The following is an 18447-nucleotide window of genomic DNA, read 5'->3' as shown; positions in this document are numbered from 1 at the left end:
TTAAAACTAAACTTTTCACTTTAATATGCATAAGTCAGATTCAAAAACCGAGAAAAATAGCTCCAAAACAGAAAACTGTAGTTAAATTTCAATGATCAAAAAAATTACAACGATTTTTCAATGTAAAAATCCTAACAAAAATATTAGTGACTCAGATTGAGCCATGCCTTGAAAGAATGGTCCACCAAGGTCTAGTCACCATAGTGAGAGCCTAAGAACATGAGCTCTGGAATTCAGACTGCCTGCTCACTGATAGGATGTTGTTAAAGTCGAGTACTTTAGTCTTTGTGCTTCAGGTTTATGGTCTATAAAGTGCAATTCGTAATAGGACCTACCTCTCAGGAATTTCATCAGGATTAAGTAAGGTGATACGTAGAAAGCACTCATCACAGTTCCCAGCACGTAGTAAGCATTAAAGAAATACTAGCTGTTGTCATCCTAGTACCAGAAATGCATCATGATCTCTTAATGTAATACACATCAACAATGGGTAAAAAAGTTTTAAAACAGAATGAATTTAAAAGATAAGGTTTTTGATAAAAGTCAACACTCATCCTTGATTATCCATTAACCATTAAAAAACCAGGACAAGGAGAATACTTCATTAACATAATAAAAATACTTAACCCCTCAGGAAACATTTCACTTAACAGCTAAATAGTTGAACATATGATTTGATTTAGCATATTATTTAACATGATAAAAATATGAAACATACAGAAGAGACCTAACTATTGAAAGCAAGGAGAAATATAATTTTTTTGAACAAGGGAGGATTATCTCCTAGGAGGAGAGATGAAAGAGGAACAAGGAAAATTAACTTGAGATACATTTAGAATGACAGTAGTTCAAACACACTGTTGAGTACAAAATGAATATACAAAATGAAAACTTTCCAAAATCCAAAAAGTAACCATTTAGAAAGCAGGACATGAGAAAAGGAAGACCCCACTCACCTCTGGAAAGAATAAACCAAACACACAAACTAACTATAAATAACTCTAGCAAGAAGTAGGTTGTCTTTGTGTTTAAACAAGCAAACTAAAAACATAAAACCTTAACTTGATGAGAGATGTAGAATATCTGGATAAATGGAGAAACATTCTGTATTCCTGGAGGGAAAAACTGAGTATTTTAAGAAGATTTGTGTTCCCAAATTAATTTATATACCAATAAAATCAAAATTAGATTTTGGAGGAAACTGAACAAAATTATTCTCATGTTTAATTAGAGTAATAAACAGGAATGAACAGCCTTTACCTTTTTTCTGTTAAGCAAAGGATAATGAGAAAAGAACAACAGATATTATAACATGTAAATCTACATTGAATATGTTACTACTGACAGAGATCAGCAGCATAGATAAAACACCTTAGAACCTAACTCTATTATTTATAAAAATTTGATAAATGATAAAAGTCATATGGAGAAAAATCAATGGAGGAAATAATTATTCCATAAATGATGTGTAAATCTTTGTTAGCTCTTTAGAAAGAGAATTTTCAATGCTAAGAGCATAGATAATTTCACATTGATTTAAAATTAATGCAAAAAATTGAACAACAAAATGATATTTATCTTCTCAGTAGATAGGAAAGGCTTACTAAGCACTAAAATAGTGAAAGAGTCATAAAAGAAATCAGCTCAAAATGAAATGTTTGATACAATTAGCTCTATAAAATTTGAAACTTCTCTAAATCAAACCAAAAATTAAAAACTAAAAAGTAAACAACAAACTAGAATAGTACTTATAACAGACATAACAAAAGTTTAATAACTATATAAAGAGCTCCCACAGGGCTTCCCTGGTGGCACAGTGGTTGAGAGTCCGCCTGCCGATGCAGGGGACACGGGTTCGTGCCCCGGTCCAGGAAGATCCCACATGCCGCGGAGCGGCTGGGCCCGTGAGCCATGGCCGCTGAGCCTGCACGTCCGGAGCCTGTGCTCCGCAACGGGAGAGGCCACAACAGTGAGAGGCCCACATACCGCAAAAAAAAAAAAAAAAAAAAAAAAAAAAAAGAGCTCCCAGAGATCAATATAAAGGATTACAAATTATCTGAAAAAACAAGTGAGCCACAGATATTAAGAGGCAAATAGGAAATGCGTTAACAAAAGGAAATACAGATCATTAATAAACATGCAAATAATATTAATAGTAACAAAGGATGCATATTAAAATAATGCATGTTCATCTATACATTAGCAAAGATTTTTGAAAGATTAAAATAAGTTCTGGGAAAGATTTGGAGAGAGAATCATTCTCACGTAGAGCTGGCAGACATAGGAATTGTTTCAAGCTTTCTGGATAGCAGTTTGGCAATGTGCATAAAGAAGTAATAAAAATATTCATGTCCTTCAACTAGTTATTTCCACTTTTAGGAATCTCTTTGAAGGAATTATCCAGAAAAGCAAGCAGAGTTTTATTCCAGATTTTTCATTGCAGCATTGTCCATAAGCAGGAAAAAACTCCGTAAGTTTCTAACAATAGAGAGATGGTTATGTAAATCACAGTAGAGCATATTATAGAATATTGTTCAGGCATAGAAATGTTTTTGAAAGAGTATTTGATGGCATGGCCAAAAGCATTGTGTGCTCTCAGTTATGTTAAAAAAAATTGTGAGCTATGAATAGAAAATATACCGTAGAAAAAAACTTCAATGTTATTGAAGATTATCACTCAAAAGTAGGATTGTGATTAATTTTATTTTGTTTCCTTCTGCTTTCCAACTTATCTCAAATGAGCATATTGTTACTTTATATTTACATAAAATATTCAGTCTTTTTTTAAAAGAACTTAGGCAACTCTTCTGTAATGATGCAGGGTTTTGTTTGCTTGTTTAATCAGAGAAGTCTTGAGAAATACTCACCGATGACCTCTGCAATCATGAAAACTAAGCATGTTCCTGAAGCAGCACAGAGTTTCCACTTGGCATAGACTTGCTCCTTTGCCCTGTTCTCTGTGGCCTTGGAGTTGCTGTGGCAGTGATACATGGCTCCTGACTCTGGCTCCTCTGGCTTCTCTCCAGGATGTTGATCTTTATTCAAGGGTTTCTGCTGGAGTTCCATGCTGAGGATGAGTTTGACAGAAGCAAGAAGTGAACATGGTTGCAAATAAACCTCTCACTGACAGCCCAACCCATTATCAGAACTGCTATGAGGACATTTGCTGACTAGCTAGGAACTTATAATTCATGGCTCCTTCTACAAGAAATATCAAATGTAAGGAACCAAGCGAGAACTTTCCTTCTGAATTCTCAACTACAAAGAGTTTTGCTTTTATTTAGGCAAGCTCTTATTCAGTCTATACTACCAGTGATTAAAAGAAAGTAAAGGAAAAGGAGAAAGGAAGCAGATACATTTTGGTGCCTTTCCTTCACAGTCACTTCACTTTGAAAACATTTTGGGCACTGCTATAAATTTTAAAAGGGGCAGTAATGAGGTTATTACTATTAGCGAGTAATGTGCGTATGAGCCAGCCTGGTGATTCAGACACTCACTATTGCATGGCAACACTCTCCCTTTCTTCTGCACAGCAACATTGTTAATAGATCATAGCACTTTTTCCTGCTGATTCCATATGAACCCTCAGAAACCTTCTTAACACAGCTTTGCAGAAATCTCTACCAATCTATCAAAGTTGTAATGAGAGTTAAACCTACTTATACTTCCCAAAGCAGGCAGTGCCTATCAGTTCTATTCAAATATAAAGCATTTATAGAAATATAGAGCCATTTGTAGAAATATAGAATTTCACAAATGCAAAGATTGTAGATAACATTTAGTCCAACCCACAGTTTCTTACCTGAAGTAATTAAGGTTCAGAGAGGTTTGCCTGAGGTCAAACAGCCAGGAAATGGGAGAGCTGGGACTCCAAGCCTAGTGTTTTTTCCACTATGCCCACACTGCCTCTCTACCTGAACATCGGTACACCTAAAACCAATTTTTACTGATGCCATGATCTTGAACTAATTAGATTTGTATTTTTTAATAAACTTATTAGAAGACATTAATAAGATTCTTAGGAGTTAGAACTTTACATTCATGACTCTGAAAGGTATAAAAATGGAAATAAATTATTTTCCTCCATTGAAGAGTTACTTTGTCTTATCACCATCCACAAAAAGATCTGATGGTTTTGGCTTAAGTGATGATTAGTATTACAATTCTAATTATCCTTATATTTGGGGGGTTTCCTGAATAAAATAACATACATATTCATTATAGAAAACCTGGAATTACAGAAAGGCACAAAGCAGAGGAGAAAAAATCAGTAATAAATTACCACCAAGAGACAACTATTATTGATAGTTTTTTGTTTAGCTTTGTAATAAATAAATACTGTTTTTACTTAGAGTCCATATTAATTCGGATGTTTTTGATAGCAAGTACAGAAAACAAAGCTCATGCTAGGTAAATTAACAAATGGGAATTATTGGTTCTGCACCTGAAAACATCTAGAAGTATTAGGCTTCAGCCTGATTTATCAAAGCTCCAGATCCATTACTCTGCAGTTCTCAACTACTCTTCAACCTCAGGCTGGTTTTCCTCATGTAGTGGAATAGTTGCCCAAGATAATCAGGACTGTGTACTTGTTTTTTCTTATACAGCAAGAAAGAGTGTTCATTCTCCCAACTGCAAAACAGGAGTCCTGAGTTGCGTGCTGATTTGGCCAGCCTCTGTAGCCAGAGGACTATGGATGTGCTAATTGGCTTAGACCTTGTTACAGCCAGAAGATTGGCTAAACCTAACAACGCTGACTCCTGGAGCTGAGAGTGCGGTAAATGCTACCCAAATCACATGACTGCAACTCAGTGGGGATGGGCTGGAATAGATTGTGGATGAAATGACAGTGTCACAATAGTATTCCACCAAAGATACACCTTTGGAACCTAATTTTTAGCTGTATGTATTGTTAACATTTTCTCAACTTATTAAATATTCTATATCATTAGTTTAACATACAGAGAGCATTATATTTAGTATAGATATGTTACAACATAAGTAACTATTTTCTATTGTTGGACAATTGACTCTTTTCCAATTATTTGGCACCACTGTGATTCATATCCTTATAGTTATCCTTTGCTAAGTATATTATTATCTCCTTAAAATGCAATCCTGAAAGGGGAATTACTTGGCTAAAGAGTATCTACATTTTGGGCTTCCCTGGTGGCACAGTGGTTAAGAATCCGCCTGCCAATGCAGGGGACATGGGCTCAAGCCCTGGTCCGGGAAGATCCCACATGGCGCGGAGCAACTAAGCCCGTGTGCCACAACTACTGAGCCTACGCTCTGGAGCCCGTGAGCCACAACTGCTGAGCCCGCGTGCCGCAACTACTGAAGCCCAAGCACCTAGAGCCTGTGCTCCGCAACAAGAGAAGCCACTGCAGTGAGAAGCCCGCGCACAGCAACAAAGAGTAGTCCCTGCTCGCCATGACTGGAGAAAGGCCACGTGCAGCAATGAAGACCCAACTCAGCCAAAAATAAATAAATAAATTTATTTTTTTAAAAAGAGTTTCTGCATTTCTAAGGATTTTGATGTATATTCGCCAAATTGGCTTCAGAATGTTTTTGCCGATGATGTTAATAGCAGTCAGGATTTTGAGCAATTCTAAGTAATCTTCTTATTGGAATAAGAACTATTTGGCAGGAGGCACATAGAGTACTCATACCTATAAATTTTCACCTTTGTAATGTGATACATACCCTGATAATAAACAACCGTATAAGGTAGTAGTGTTAGTCACCAATGGTCATCGACGCAGAGGAGCCAGAGAACTAATAAGAAAACATGGTGGAGGTTTCCTTTTTCCTTGTGCTGAGAAGGCAGTATGAGCAGGACAGGGTCACCAAATATTCTGGCATTGTTCATATGACCACTCTGGCCATATGAAGCTTTCCTTTATTTTCTATTTTTCGTGAATCTTGTGGGCAGAGAAAAACCAGGTGGTGAGTGACTGAGAGAGAACTTATCCTGGAACAGTTTAGAAGGCAGACCAAGGCAGGAATTCCACCAGGGGAACAGCCTGTGAGCAATGCCACAAGAGGAAAAGTGCAAGAAACCTGGCCAATTTTTACTTTTAAATGCTGCTACCTTGTCCTAGACCTAAGATTAACCAAGTTGGATACATTTTGAGCTGAGATTGTTCCTTGAAGCACTAAGCCAGAAATCCGAAACAGGACTGAAATTGGATACAGTGTGTTCACGTGTGTGTACGTATGTGTTTTATGAGGGGAGATGGGAGTCCACCATCTTCGCTGGGCTCCCCAAAGGGTCTGTGATTCCAAAAGAAGTTAAAAAACTGAAGTTAAAATATGTTCCTCATCATCTCATAAGAGCAAAGTGGTCTAAGTGTCTCTAGATGCAGTACAGCCTCTTGATCTGAAAAGTGATGCAAATTCTAAGAAGAATTTTAAAACGAAGGTTCTAAAAAGCAAATGCTAGAATGCATCAAAATATGAAATATGAATTTACTTTCAAAGAATAAATCACCAGAGGTCACCACACATTCAAATATGGCTGACGCTTTGAAGAGTAGGAACAATAGGCCGGAGCAAAGAAACTTACTGTAGCATCAAAAAGAAAAAACGGGGAGAAACAGAGAAGAAAAATAGGGAAATATTACAAAAGTTGATGTCAATAGCCTAGAACTTAGAGTTCATCTCTTAAAATAAGAATTAGAAAATGGAGCTTTATTTTGTGATCTTGGAGAAGCATTTTTGTTTTTAATTTTGTATCTTATTTTTGTCTGTTGGTAGAAGTCAAACCCCTTTGGTTCTATATCTCTTAAGTGGAGCTGGTAATATTTTTCACACTCTTCACATGTTGACTATATAAAATCACTTTGTTTTTGTACTTTCACATTACCTTTCCCAAGAGCCTTAAATCACTCCTCCTGTTGGGAGAGGAGATAAAATCTAAGGTCCCGCCATGCATTTCCAACACTTCATGTATTCATTCGTTCAACAACCGTGTTGCATGCCTGCACCATCAGAGGTGCTAATGATACCATGCCTCTGAGACCAGCAAAGTTCTTGACCTAAGAAGCTTATATCCTAGCAGAGGGGAACACAGCAAACCAGCTGATAGTAACAGAGGCTGTGTAGTATCATGGGCAGTGACTGGGAAAGGAAAGGTGAGGCTACCTGAAATAGAGTGGTAGGGGAAGGCACCTCTGTAGATGATATCTGAGCAGTAACTTAAAAGGTAACCCAGAGCAGACCCACAGGAAGGAGGAACATCACAAGCAGAGGGCATTGCTGGTGCAAAAGCCGAAAGGCAAGAAAGAACTTGTCTTGTTCAGAAGCTTGTCTTGAACAGAAAGGAAACTGCATAGTGGCCACTGTAGCATCAAGAGAGTAAAATTGAATCAAGTCAGAGAAGTAGGCAGAAGTCAGATCATGCAGAACTCCGTGGGCCATTGTAAAGGGTTTCATTTTCTTCAAAATATAAAAGGAGGAAGTCGGAAGGTTTTGAGTAGGGAGGTAACATTATGTGGTTCACATTTCTAAAATGATCATTTTGGGTGTTGCTTGGAAGGCTAGAGTATAGTGAGCAAAATATGGAGACCGTTTATTTGATTAAATGTTATGAGGGAGTGGGGAGTAGAAATGTTCACCTAACAGGTGTAATTTCTTGTCCCAGACCAGCTATCCAGTGTTCCACCCCTTTTTTAAACAGCTTTATTATAATATAATTCATATGCCACAAACCCATTTAATGTATACAATTAATGGGTTTTAGCATATATACAAAGTCATGCAACCATCACCACAATCTAATTTAGAACATTTTCATCACCCCAAAAAGAAATTCCATACCCAGTAAATCCCCAGTCTCCTTACACACAATCTTACCTCAGGAAGTCACTACCCTTATTTCTGTCTTTATAAATTTGCCTCTTCTGGACATTTTCTATAAATGGAATCGTACATTATGTAGATTTTGTGACCGGCTTCTTTCACTTAGTATAGTGTTTTCAAGGTTCATCCATGTTATAGCAAATATCAGTACGTCAGTACTCTATTGCTTTTTATTTCCAGATAGTACTAAGTTGTATGGATATACATCTGAGGGACATTTAGGTTGTTTAGATTTTTTCAGCTATTATGAATAATGCTACTTGGCAAATTTGTGTACAAGGTTTTGTGGAAGTATGTTTTCATTTCTATTGTTTTTCTATCTGGAATATTAAACTCATAGAATAAGTTGGAAAATGTTCACTCTTTTATTTTTTGGAAGAATTGATATTAATTCTCTTTTACATCTTTGGTAGAAGCCATCAGTGAGACATTTGGGCTTTCTTTGTGTGAAGCTAATACAGTCTCTTTACTTGTTATTGGTCTACCCAGATTTCTATTTCCTCTCGGGTTTGGTAGCTGACATCTTTCTATGAAGTTTTCCATTTCATCAAAGATTACAAGCATTTTATTTTATGTGATTTATCTTTAAATCAATTAAGAGAAAAAAGGAGAGTAAATATTCTGTCTTGTATAATTATCTACATAATTACCTTTACTGATGCTGTTTGATTTTTTGTGTGTTGACTCTAGTTAATGGCTGGTGTCATTTGTTTTAAGCCTGAAGAATTTCCTTTACTATTACTTGTAAAATGAATCTGCTAGCAAAAAGTTCTCTCAATTTTTATTCATTTGGGAATTTCTTTATTTCACCTTCATTTTACAAAGATAGTTCTGTTGGATAAAAGTTGATTGATTGGCAGGGTTTGTTTTTTCTTTCAGTACTTTAAATATGCCGTCCCACTGCCTTCCAGCCTCCTTTGTTTCTGATAGAAATCAGCTGTTAATCTTACTGAGAAACTCTTGCTCACGATGAGTCTTTTTTCCTCTTACTGCTTTCAAGATTTTTCTGTGTGTTTTGCTTTCATTATTTTAACTATGATGTGTGTGTCAGAGTATAGATCTGTTTGCCTTGATTCTTTTTAGAGTTTGTTGACTCTCATGGATGTATAAATTAATGTTTTCACCAAATTTTGAAATTTGTTCCTTTGAATGTTTTTCTGCTCCTTTTCTGCCTCCTCTCTTTCTGGTATTCCCATTATGTATATGGTAGGATATTTAACTATGTACCACATTTCTCTGAGGCTCTGTTAATTTTTATTCATTCCTTTTTCTCTCTGTACTTTGTGTTGCATAACTATTGACCTGTCTTCACAGTCACTGATTCTTTCTTCTGCCAGCTCATATCTACTGCTGAGTCCCTTTGTTCCATTTATTGTACTTTTCAACTTCAGAATTTGGTTCTTTTTTATTATTTCTATTATTACTGATATTCTCTATGTGATGAGACATTGTCATCATGCCTTTCTTTAATTCTTTAAACATGATTTTCTTGAATTCTTTGAACATATTTATAAGAGCTGCTTTAAATCTCTGAATGCTAAGTTCAACATGGGGGCCCTTTCCAAGGCAGTTTCTACTACCTGCTCTTTTTACTGTTTATAGGTTATTCTTTCCTGTTCCTTTGCATAGGTTGTCATAGTTTTCTGGAAACTGGATGTTTTAGGTAATATACTGTAGCAATTCTGAATACTGATCCCCAGCGGGCTTGTTATTGTGGCTGCTTACTTGTTTGCTTTTTTATTTGTTTAGTGAATTGGCTTGTCTAGTTCAGTGGAGTATCTTCTTTGACCTTTCCTGCTGTGTAGCCTCTATGGCCATTCCTCAGAGAGTGCAGCCTTGGACATGCGCACAGTCATCCTTCCCTCTCCCTACCCGCTTTCCCAGGGATGGTGATCATTTTAATCATGTTTTCTTTGACTGTCTTTTTCCATGCATCACTGTTAAGCTTCTGGCTCCTCTGCCTTTGTTGGTATCACACTCAGCTCTTGTCCTCCTTAATCACTTGCTGATTGCTCTAATGTTTTCAACAGTATCCTGAGGCATAAATTACAATATTATCCAATTAAAGTTGGGCCATGTATTAGTCTACTCTAGCTCCTATAGTAAAATACTGCAGACTGGGTAGCTTAAACAACAGAAATTTATTTTTTCATAGTTCTAGAGGCTAGAAATCCATTATTAAGGTGCTGGAAAATTTGGTTTCTGGTTTTGGTGGCCCTGGCTTGTAGATGGCTGTCTTCTTGTTATGTTCTCACATGGTAGAAAGAGAGAGATCTCTGGTATCTCTTCCTCTTTTATAAAGATATCAGTTCTGTCTATCAGGACTTCACCCTAATGACCTCATTTAACCTTAATCACCTTAAAGGTCCTGTTTCCAATATAGTCATGTGGGAGCTAGGGTTTTAGTATATGAATTGTGGAATGACAAGAACATTCAGTCCATAAGAGCCTCCTTACAGGGACAGTATTTGAGGCTAATCTTTGTGGCTTGTGCCAACTCCAGGAGGGCTCTTTCTACCTGTCTTTCCCTAGCTGTTTCTGTTAAACTTCTAACTGGTCTACCATTTAGCTTGTTGCTCTGATGAAGCAACCAGCCTGCTCTTGATTGCCCAACAGCAAAATCCTCATTGTTTTTGACAGTGCCCTTATGCTTGAAATATCCCATGTTCTGTTCCAAATAAACTTTCAGCTGATGTATCATCAGTCCTCTAAGGGAAAGGTGCATAGCTCTCTGTTCTTATAGCCTGATTCTCCCATGGGCAGAACCTCTGCATCACTGCCCCAAAACTGAGAGAAGGAACAGTGACCCGCTTATCCTGGAGTGCCACCTCTGCTCCATAAGTGGGTGGTGAAGAACCTCACCCTGTGTGTGAACCAGGGCAGGGGTGTTCAGGGGCTTGCGGCTCCTGGACTATGAGTAGGGATTGGGTGAAGGAAGGGGCCCCCAGTCCTCTTGGCCATGTCTGCATTGAATACAGGTTCTATAATATGGAGCTGGGGCAATTAGAGATTCCAGCAGCCCTTTGCTCTAGGGGTGAACTGTAGCCCCAGTTGGAAGCTGGGAGGAGAGAGATCCCTGTCTTTTGGCCACATCCAACCAGAGTAGAACTTCCATCACAACAAGCTTGGAGGGGAAAGAGGTTAGTGGGGCAGATCATGGCTCAAATGCCACACACTCTTGCTTTTTACTGAGATTTAGTAGATTTTCTTGAATAAATCTCAGTTTACTGTATGCCCTTAAGACAATTTCCAGAGACTAAACTGTTGGAGTTTTTTTAGTATTATTTTTACCAGTAAAATGGTAAAAATGTTTCACTGGGGAAGGAGGTCCATTGAGCTACTTACACCACCATTCCAGAAGTCCTGCCATCCCAAACACACACACACACACACACACACACACACACACACACTTTAAGGCTTCACATTGAAACGATTCCAGTACTTTGTCCCTACCATCTGGACCTGCCCTCACATTCCCTGCACTTCTTTCATATACAACTTGGGAAAAAGAAAAGCTCGTTTCCAGTACCAAGAAAACCATATTGAGTATGTAGGTCAACTTTATACAACTATCTCTTTGCTACCATGAGCCCAAGCATAGGGAATCACATCACTGGAAAGGGAATTGGAGGGATTGGTAGGGGAGAGATTATACAATAGTACCTACAGGGCCTAATATTACTACTTCCTGTGGTAAAATGTCTCTAAAATTATGTCCAACAATTCCTGTCATCTTATATGTACATGCCAGCAAGAGATGGAATCCACTGTGCCACCCCTTGCATCTCAGACTTGGGACTTGCTTTAACCCATCAAATGTGGTAAAAATGGTGCTGTGCCAGTTCTGGTCTTAAGCTGTCTGACACCTGTCAGAGTCCACTGCTGCTCTGTTTCTCCCCTGAACTGCCATATTAAAAAGTCCAAGCTAATCTGATAAAATGAGACACCACACAGAGAGAGAAGCCATGGGAAGCAGAACGAAGACCAGTCAAAGCCAACACAAAGACCCCAGACAAGTAAGTGAAGCCATCCTTGACCTTCTAGCACATCCCAGACACCAGCAGAATGCAGCCTCACGAGCAAACCTCGATAACTCCACATGGAGCGAGAACTGTGATAAATAAAATGATTGTTGTTTAAGCCACTACGTTTTGGGGGTAGTTTCTTGCACAACAATAGATAACTGAAGCACTTTTGTTGTGTAATTAGAGAATACAGATTCCTTCTAGATAAGTTTCTCGACAGATGATAACAACTTAAATAGAAAGCTGATGATAAGTAGAAAAAAAGAGAAGGAAGGAGAAAAGAGAAGGACCTTCAGGGGACAAAGTTACCTCTGAAATAGAGATAGAACAAAATATATGAGAAAGGAGATTGGGAGAGGTGAGGAAAAGTGAATTAGTGGGGGATCAAGGTTCATATGAGCTCAGGAGGAAAGAGATTAAGGACCCAGGAGGCCACATGGTGAAAGTGTGTGTGCAGGAGACGGGGAGGGGAACGAAATGCACAAACAGGAGGCGTGGTCCACATCCCAACTCTGCCGTAATTAGACACCCAACCTTTAAAATGGCATTTATTCTCTCTGGAATCCACTTTCCTAACTGGTGAAATGAGGGATCAGGATAAATCATCTCATCTAGGTTCAATTGTTTTTATTTGGGGAAAAAAAAAATTAGTTTGACAGTTTTTATCATCACTGTGTCCTGAAAACCATACCAATTCATGAGGCGAATGAGACCCTGTAACCATAAACAGTTGGCTTTATTTGCAGAGTGCTAAGGGTCTAGTTTCATGAGAAGGGAAATACTGCTATTTTAATAATGTAGAGATGCTGTATTAATAGTGTCCACAGTGTTAACAATTTGTTGTTCAAAATTTCTGCCTGACCTAGTGTGAGGCTTTGTCGTTTATGATCTCAATAAATCACATCTAATATTATTTTCTTAGAAAATAATTCTTACAGTGTGAGATAATAGATGTGCTAGACTCTTCGCCATATATATATTTTTAAGCAAAGTTATAAATATCCTGAGAAAAAGTCCCTTTGCAGTTGCTTAAACATTCGATGCTATCAAACGCAATGCCGCTACTCTTTGGAATATTAATTTGTTTTCATGAAACACACAAAAACATTACACGTATTATTAATGGGTAAGAAGTATTCTCTTAAATTCTGCTTCTAACATGAATTTATTTCAGATTCTCATTCATTTATCTATGTATTCTGAGTGTGTTTCTCTTTGCTCCCCACTTGGATTGAATTCCCCAAATGCACCAAAGTCTCATTCTTATTTGTCTCTGTCTTTACCAGGAAATTATCTCAGTCAGGAAAACTTTCCTAACCCTACTTCCTATGTAGGGTTTCCCTAACCCTACTCTAACTCCTTTTTATTTTTTCAGTTCTCAGCCTATCACTTCTGAAAAGCTTTCTCTGACTCCCAAATTCCAGCAAAGACCTAGGTTCCCTTGAGGTATTCTTACTGTATACCCCCAGAATAACACACATGCTATTTTGTAATTGCCTGTTTCTTATATGCATTCCACATTAGACTCAGGCTTTCAAGAGGACAGAGATACAGGTCTAGGAATATTTTAGTCTCCGGTATATATATACATGTTCAATCAATTATTGTTAAATAAGGGGGAAATGAATGTATTGCACATGGAACTGTGGGAGGTAGTAAAAAGAACTAGAGCTATGTAGAACATTAAGCTCAGCTATATTTATTATAGGTGTGTATATGTGATAATGATATTATATAATTAAGAAAATAGCGATTAACTTAAGATCAGTGTGACCACACTTTGCCACATAGTTGAAAAGCCTTAATTCTTTCTAAATATAATTTAATAAAATTTACTATCTTAAAAGTGTGAAGAATTGAGGAAAAGAAAGGGAAACACATCAGATTGTGTATGTCTGTTTTTTAGAAGAAAATCTACAGATGAAAAATATACTAATAAAATATGTCCTTCGTACACTCAGGATATTTAAGGAAGCAAATCAACTACACAGAGTATTGCCTTTTTCAGGATAAGATTATATAACTTGGCCAACAAGTTTATAAAATTTTACAAAACGCCCCCAAGTTGCAACAGCAAAACTTTCTAATTCTGAAGCAGTAGGATCTAGGGACTTAGTGAATACTCAAGACACAGCGAATTGTGAAGCAGTATCTGATGTCTGTTACCTGTCTAGCGTGAAGGCGTACATCTTGGTGGCTTTGTCATTCACAAGATAAGTTCTTTCAAGAAACTCCATGGTGGCCAGGATAAAAGATTTTGGTGGTGGTGGTGGTGGTGGTGGTGGTGCTGTTATTGTGGCGACGGCTGCTGCTCTTCAACTCACTGTCCAGTTTTAGAAGCAAAACAACATTACGACTGTTCACACACTTTGCAAAGAAAAAATGAAAAGGCTTCTGGGATTACAATAACAAGCCTCCCGTGTCAGTGTTCTTGATAGATCTGCTAAAACTGCAGTCTGTTTGGAATGTTACCTGGCTTCGTTCTCTCACCCACAGAAACTACCTTCCTGCAGGTAGGATCACATGACGTGTGTGTGTACGCGCGCGCACTTCCCACGCCATCTGATTCCACTGTGCTGTCTAGGAGGTAGAGGAGATCAAGGGTTACCCGCTAATTGCTGCTGTAGGGGTTTGGTCTTCAGAGCACACCTGGGTGAGCTCAAACAGCTGCCTTTCTGTACACTAATATCTTTTCCCTCCTCTTCAACTTTCTTTTTTTTTTTTTTTCTTTTTCTTGGCGGTGAGTGGGAAGGTCTGTCTCTGAACCTAAAAGCATTTCTCCTAGGATTTAGTTCTAAAATGCCCTCTAGGGCTTCCCTGGTGGCACAGTGGTTGAGAGTCCGCCTGCCCATGCAGGGCACACGGGTTCGTGCCCCGGTCCGGGAAGATCCCCCATGTCGCGGAGCGGCTGGGCCCGTGAGCCATGGCCGCTGAGCCTGCGCGTCCAGAGCCTGTGCTCCACAACGGGAGAGGCCACAACAGTGAGAGGCCCGCGTACCGCAAAAAAATAATAATAATAATAAAAATAAAATGCCCTCTAAGCAGCTGTCAAGATTTACTTCTCTTCTCCTAGGACCGTTTGGGGATCTCACTACTGAAGAGGACAATAGATCGTTAGTCACTGAAGTCTCTAATCTGAAACAGTTCCTGGTGCAGCAGCTTGGAAACCCTTTTGACAGACAGGAGAAGGGCAGTGTCAGCTTCTAAATAAATAACAGCCCTCAAGCACAAAAGAACCAGAATGAGCTGTTCTCCCTGGCCAGGGTACCCTCTGCTGAGGATAAAAGACCAGCCCAAGGAACCCCTGCCAGGCAAACCCATCACAACTCTTAGAAATGGGCTCTTCTGAGTTGACCCCAAGAGACCTTCAACCCCCAAACTCCTATGAATTTTATTTTATTACAAAGAACTTTCCTTTCCGAATAAGAGAAAGGACTGTAGCCCGAGGACAACAGCCCCGTCACACGGCATTTACATGTGGGCCAAAGAGCATCCAAGACCTATAGAGATGTAGGCAGGGGCAGGCGAGTGCAGAGAGGAGAAGAGGGCGTAGACCCTCCGCCTCTAAGTCCTCGTTTCCTTCTTCATCTGTTGACACTAACTCCCTGGGGAGAGCGCTCAGAGCGGTGTAGTCCTGAGTAGTCCAGTGGCTCAGCCTCTCGGGAATCTGCCCATACAGCTGAGCAGAGATCGCCCACCATGACCTAGGAGAATAAATATTGTCTCCTGGAAGGAGAGTGGGATTCAGTGGCAATGGCTGTAGGCAGTGAGGGGAGAAGTCACCTTTGGCCGAGCGTGAGAACGCCAGATCTTCTATCACATCCGTCGTGAAGCTGTACCTCTTGTCGATTTTAAGATTTCAGACACTCTCCTCTGGAACATAAATTCTAACGTCTTTTCATATGGCCCCATTGCCTACCTGGTCATTAACTTTGCTCTGACAGATGGAAACTGTAGAAATGGCTCTGAGAGGCCATTTTTCTTTGCAGGAGAAATTCTGGGTCTAGTAAAGTATTTCCTTCTCTTATATTCTTACTCTTAACTTTGCAGAATAATAGGCTATTCTGTGGAGGCAAAAGTAAGAAAAGAAAAGAATTATTCATCTATCGTGTGACGTGTTGCCGCACTTTGCAGCTTGAATCAATTGTGAGTAGTTTCTAGCACGTAGTAAGAGAAAAAGAATTCGAGGGAATGAGTGTCAAAAAGTGAAGAAACTACGTAAAACCAGGCTGAAATCCATTAAAGATGAGTACGAAGCAGAGGATTTAAGTATTATTTAAATGCAGGAAAGAGAATATTTGGCTATAGATTTCAACAGGGGAAAAGCAATCTGGAAGTTTGAGGTTCCACACCACAAGTTTGGTCGCTAGCCCATATATAGCTGCACATATGTTTATGATTCTATGACTATGAAGATATATATTATTGGTAGTTTGTTAATGTGAATTGTTTGTGAGGCGAGGATAGAGTGAGGATATATGAGAGAGGCAGGGTGGGGCTGATATAGACAGGGTAAGGTGGAGATGGGAAAAGAGGAAATGGGAACCCAAGCAAAAAAGGACAAGAAAAAAAATGTATTCTATGATCTCTCCTGTTTATAAGTTGAAGTATATATATATATGTAATTGCCATTTTTGTAGACCCAGTATCGTCTAAGATCAGCAATTTCATATGATTCTACTTAAATATATATGCACACATGTATACATACTTATAAAATGTATATGTGTACATGTGTGATACATTTAAAAATAAAAAATTAAGTGTTCATGCTTTAAAACTATAGGGAGGGCTTCCCTGGTGGCGCAGCGGTTGAGAGTCCGCCTGCCGATGCAGGGGATACGGGTTCGTGCCCCGGTGTGGGAGGATCCCACATGCCGCAGAGCGGCTGGGCCCGTGAGCCATGGCTGCTGAGCCTGCACGTCCGGAGCCTGTGCTCCGCAACGGGAGAGGCCACAGCAGTGAGAGGCCCGTGTACCGCAAAAAAAAATAAAAAACTATAGGGAAATTAGGTACTATTTTCCTCAAAGTTTTGTGAATTTCCAGGTGCTACCCTTGGAGGTAACTACTTTACTATAAATCAAAGCTTCTGGTATAAGAGCAGGGAACAGTGGATTACAACAAATAAAACTTTTATGTTAAAGAAAAGTAAGTTTTGCTACTACAAATTTAGATGTAAAGTTATGATAAGAATTGTAAGCCTATTATGTTATGTAAATATTCATCTGTTGATTAGCTTATCTTATAAACCCCTTTTTCACTGTACCATCATGCCCTTTCCCCCCAGTATTTTGTCAGCACAATGTTTATGAAAAATTTCCCATCCTCCCTGACTAACCTTTGGCCCACTTTGGCATACACAGCCCACCAAGGGCTAATGGCCCAAATCAGACTCCACATGAGTCACAAAATATGTATTCAGAAAGCAATGCAGATCACAAAAGAAAATCCCCTATCTTGTTGACAAGTCAGTTTGGTGAGGCATTTGCTGCTCATCCCAGTTTCCTAGGCAACCAGCTTCCAAACCATCCTGAATTACAGGTTGTCCTCTCTGCCCAGTCTCCATCACAAGCTTGTAGCAACTGAAGGGGCAACATACAATTTATAACAGTTAACTCTGGGAATAAATATTCTGTCAGCTGCGAGAACATAACTGATACAACCAGAGATCTCATTCTGCTCCCCAGTGCTGGCTATTGTCGACAACAATTTCTTAATAGGATTTTACAAGTGGTAGCTAATACGTATGCAAAAATAATTTACACACGTCTTACACATAGTTTGCTATTTCACTTGCGGAAAGGATGTGTGTATTTATGCAGAACCATTGTAATCATCCCTACACACTAAAGTACGGAGTTCTCACTGTTTGCATTCCCAAAATTTAAACCCGTATTTCAGGAATACTTCATCTTGTCATTGTTTGCATATGACTATTCCTTAAAAAGACATTTGAAAATGTGCTTGTTTTAAATAATGAATGTGGATTTTCATCCTGTTTGTATCTTTCTTGTTTATGTGTAGAGGCCATGGAGTGGAGTGGTTTAATGTATGGACTTTCAAATGTACAGACAGACTTAGTTTCAGTTTCTGGTTTGGCCATTTTCTTACATATGTGACCTTGAAAAAGTTGCCTGACCTCTGTTTTCAATTTCTCATCTGTAAGATGGGGACATTAATAGAATCCATCTTACAGACTTTTGTGAAGAGTAGAAGAGATATTGTGTATAAAAGTTCTCAGCGTAGTATCTGCCATGCAACCAATTTCATCTAGATGTGAGTTGCTATGTACTGGGCCATGTCTAAGTATAATACCTTGGCTGTCCCTGAGAAACTGACCCCAGCCTTAGTAGAGGCTAAGAATTACTCAAGGAATGGAAGTAGAGGTTTCTGAAAACAAGACCTGGGAACTTGAACCCGCCATCAACTGTATGACTTTGAGTAGCTGCCTCAAATTCTCAGGGCTCAACTTTCTCAAATAATAGATTTGTGCCTGTCTTATGCTCCCCACTTGGTAGCAGAGTGCCATTCAGAATGTGTCCTCAATAAAGAGGAC

At 38.9% G+C, this 18447-nt stretch overlaps 1 protein-coding gene across 1 annotated transcript in view; it reads right to left on the bottom strand.

The window, feature by feature from the left end:
* Positions 1-14128, bottom strand: part of SLC30A8 (solute carrier family 30 member 8) — a 35007-nt gene extending 20879 nt beyond the window's left edge. The window contains exons 1-2 of the mRNA XM_060035249.1: positions 14058-14128; positions 2868-3067 (exon numbers count right to left, since the gene is read on the bottom strand). Coding sequence (XP_059891232.1) covers positions 2868-3067; positions 14058-14128 — 271 coding nt within the window. The remainder of the gene's footprint in view (positions 1-2867; positions 3068-14057) is intronic.
* Positions 14129-18447: the final 4319 nt, after the last annotated feature.

The sequence above is a fragment of the Delphinus delphis genome, chromosome 17, assembly GCF_949987515.2.
Source record: "Delphinus delphis chromosome 17, mDelDel1.2, whole genome shotgun sequence".
NCBI classification, from domain to species: domain Eukaryota; kingdom Metazoa; phylum Chordata; class Mammalia; order Artiodactyla; family Delphinidae; genus Delphinus; species Delphinus delphis.
This window is presented reverse-complemented; position numbering and strand designations above follow the sequence as displayed.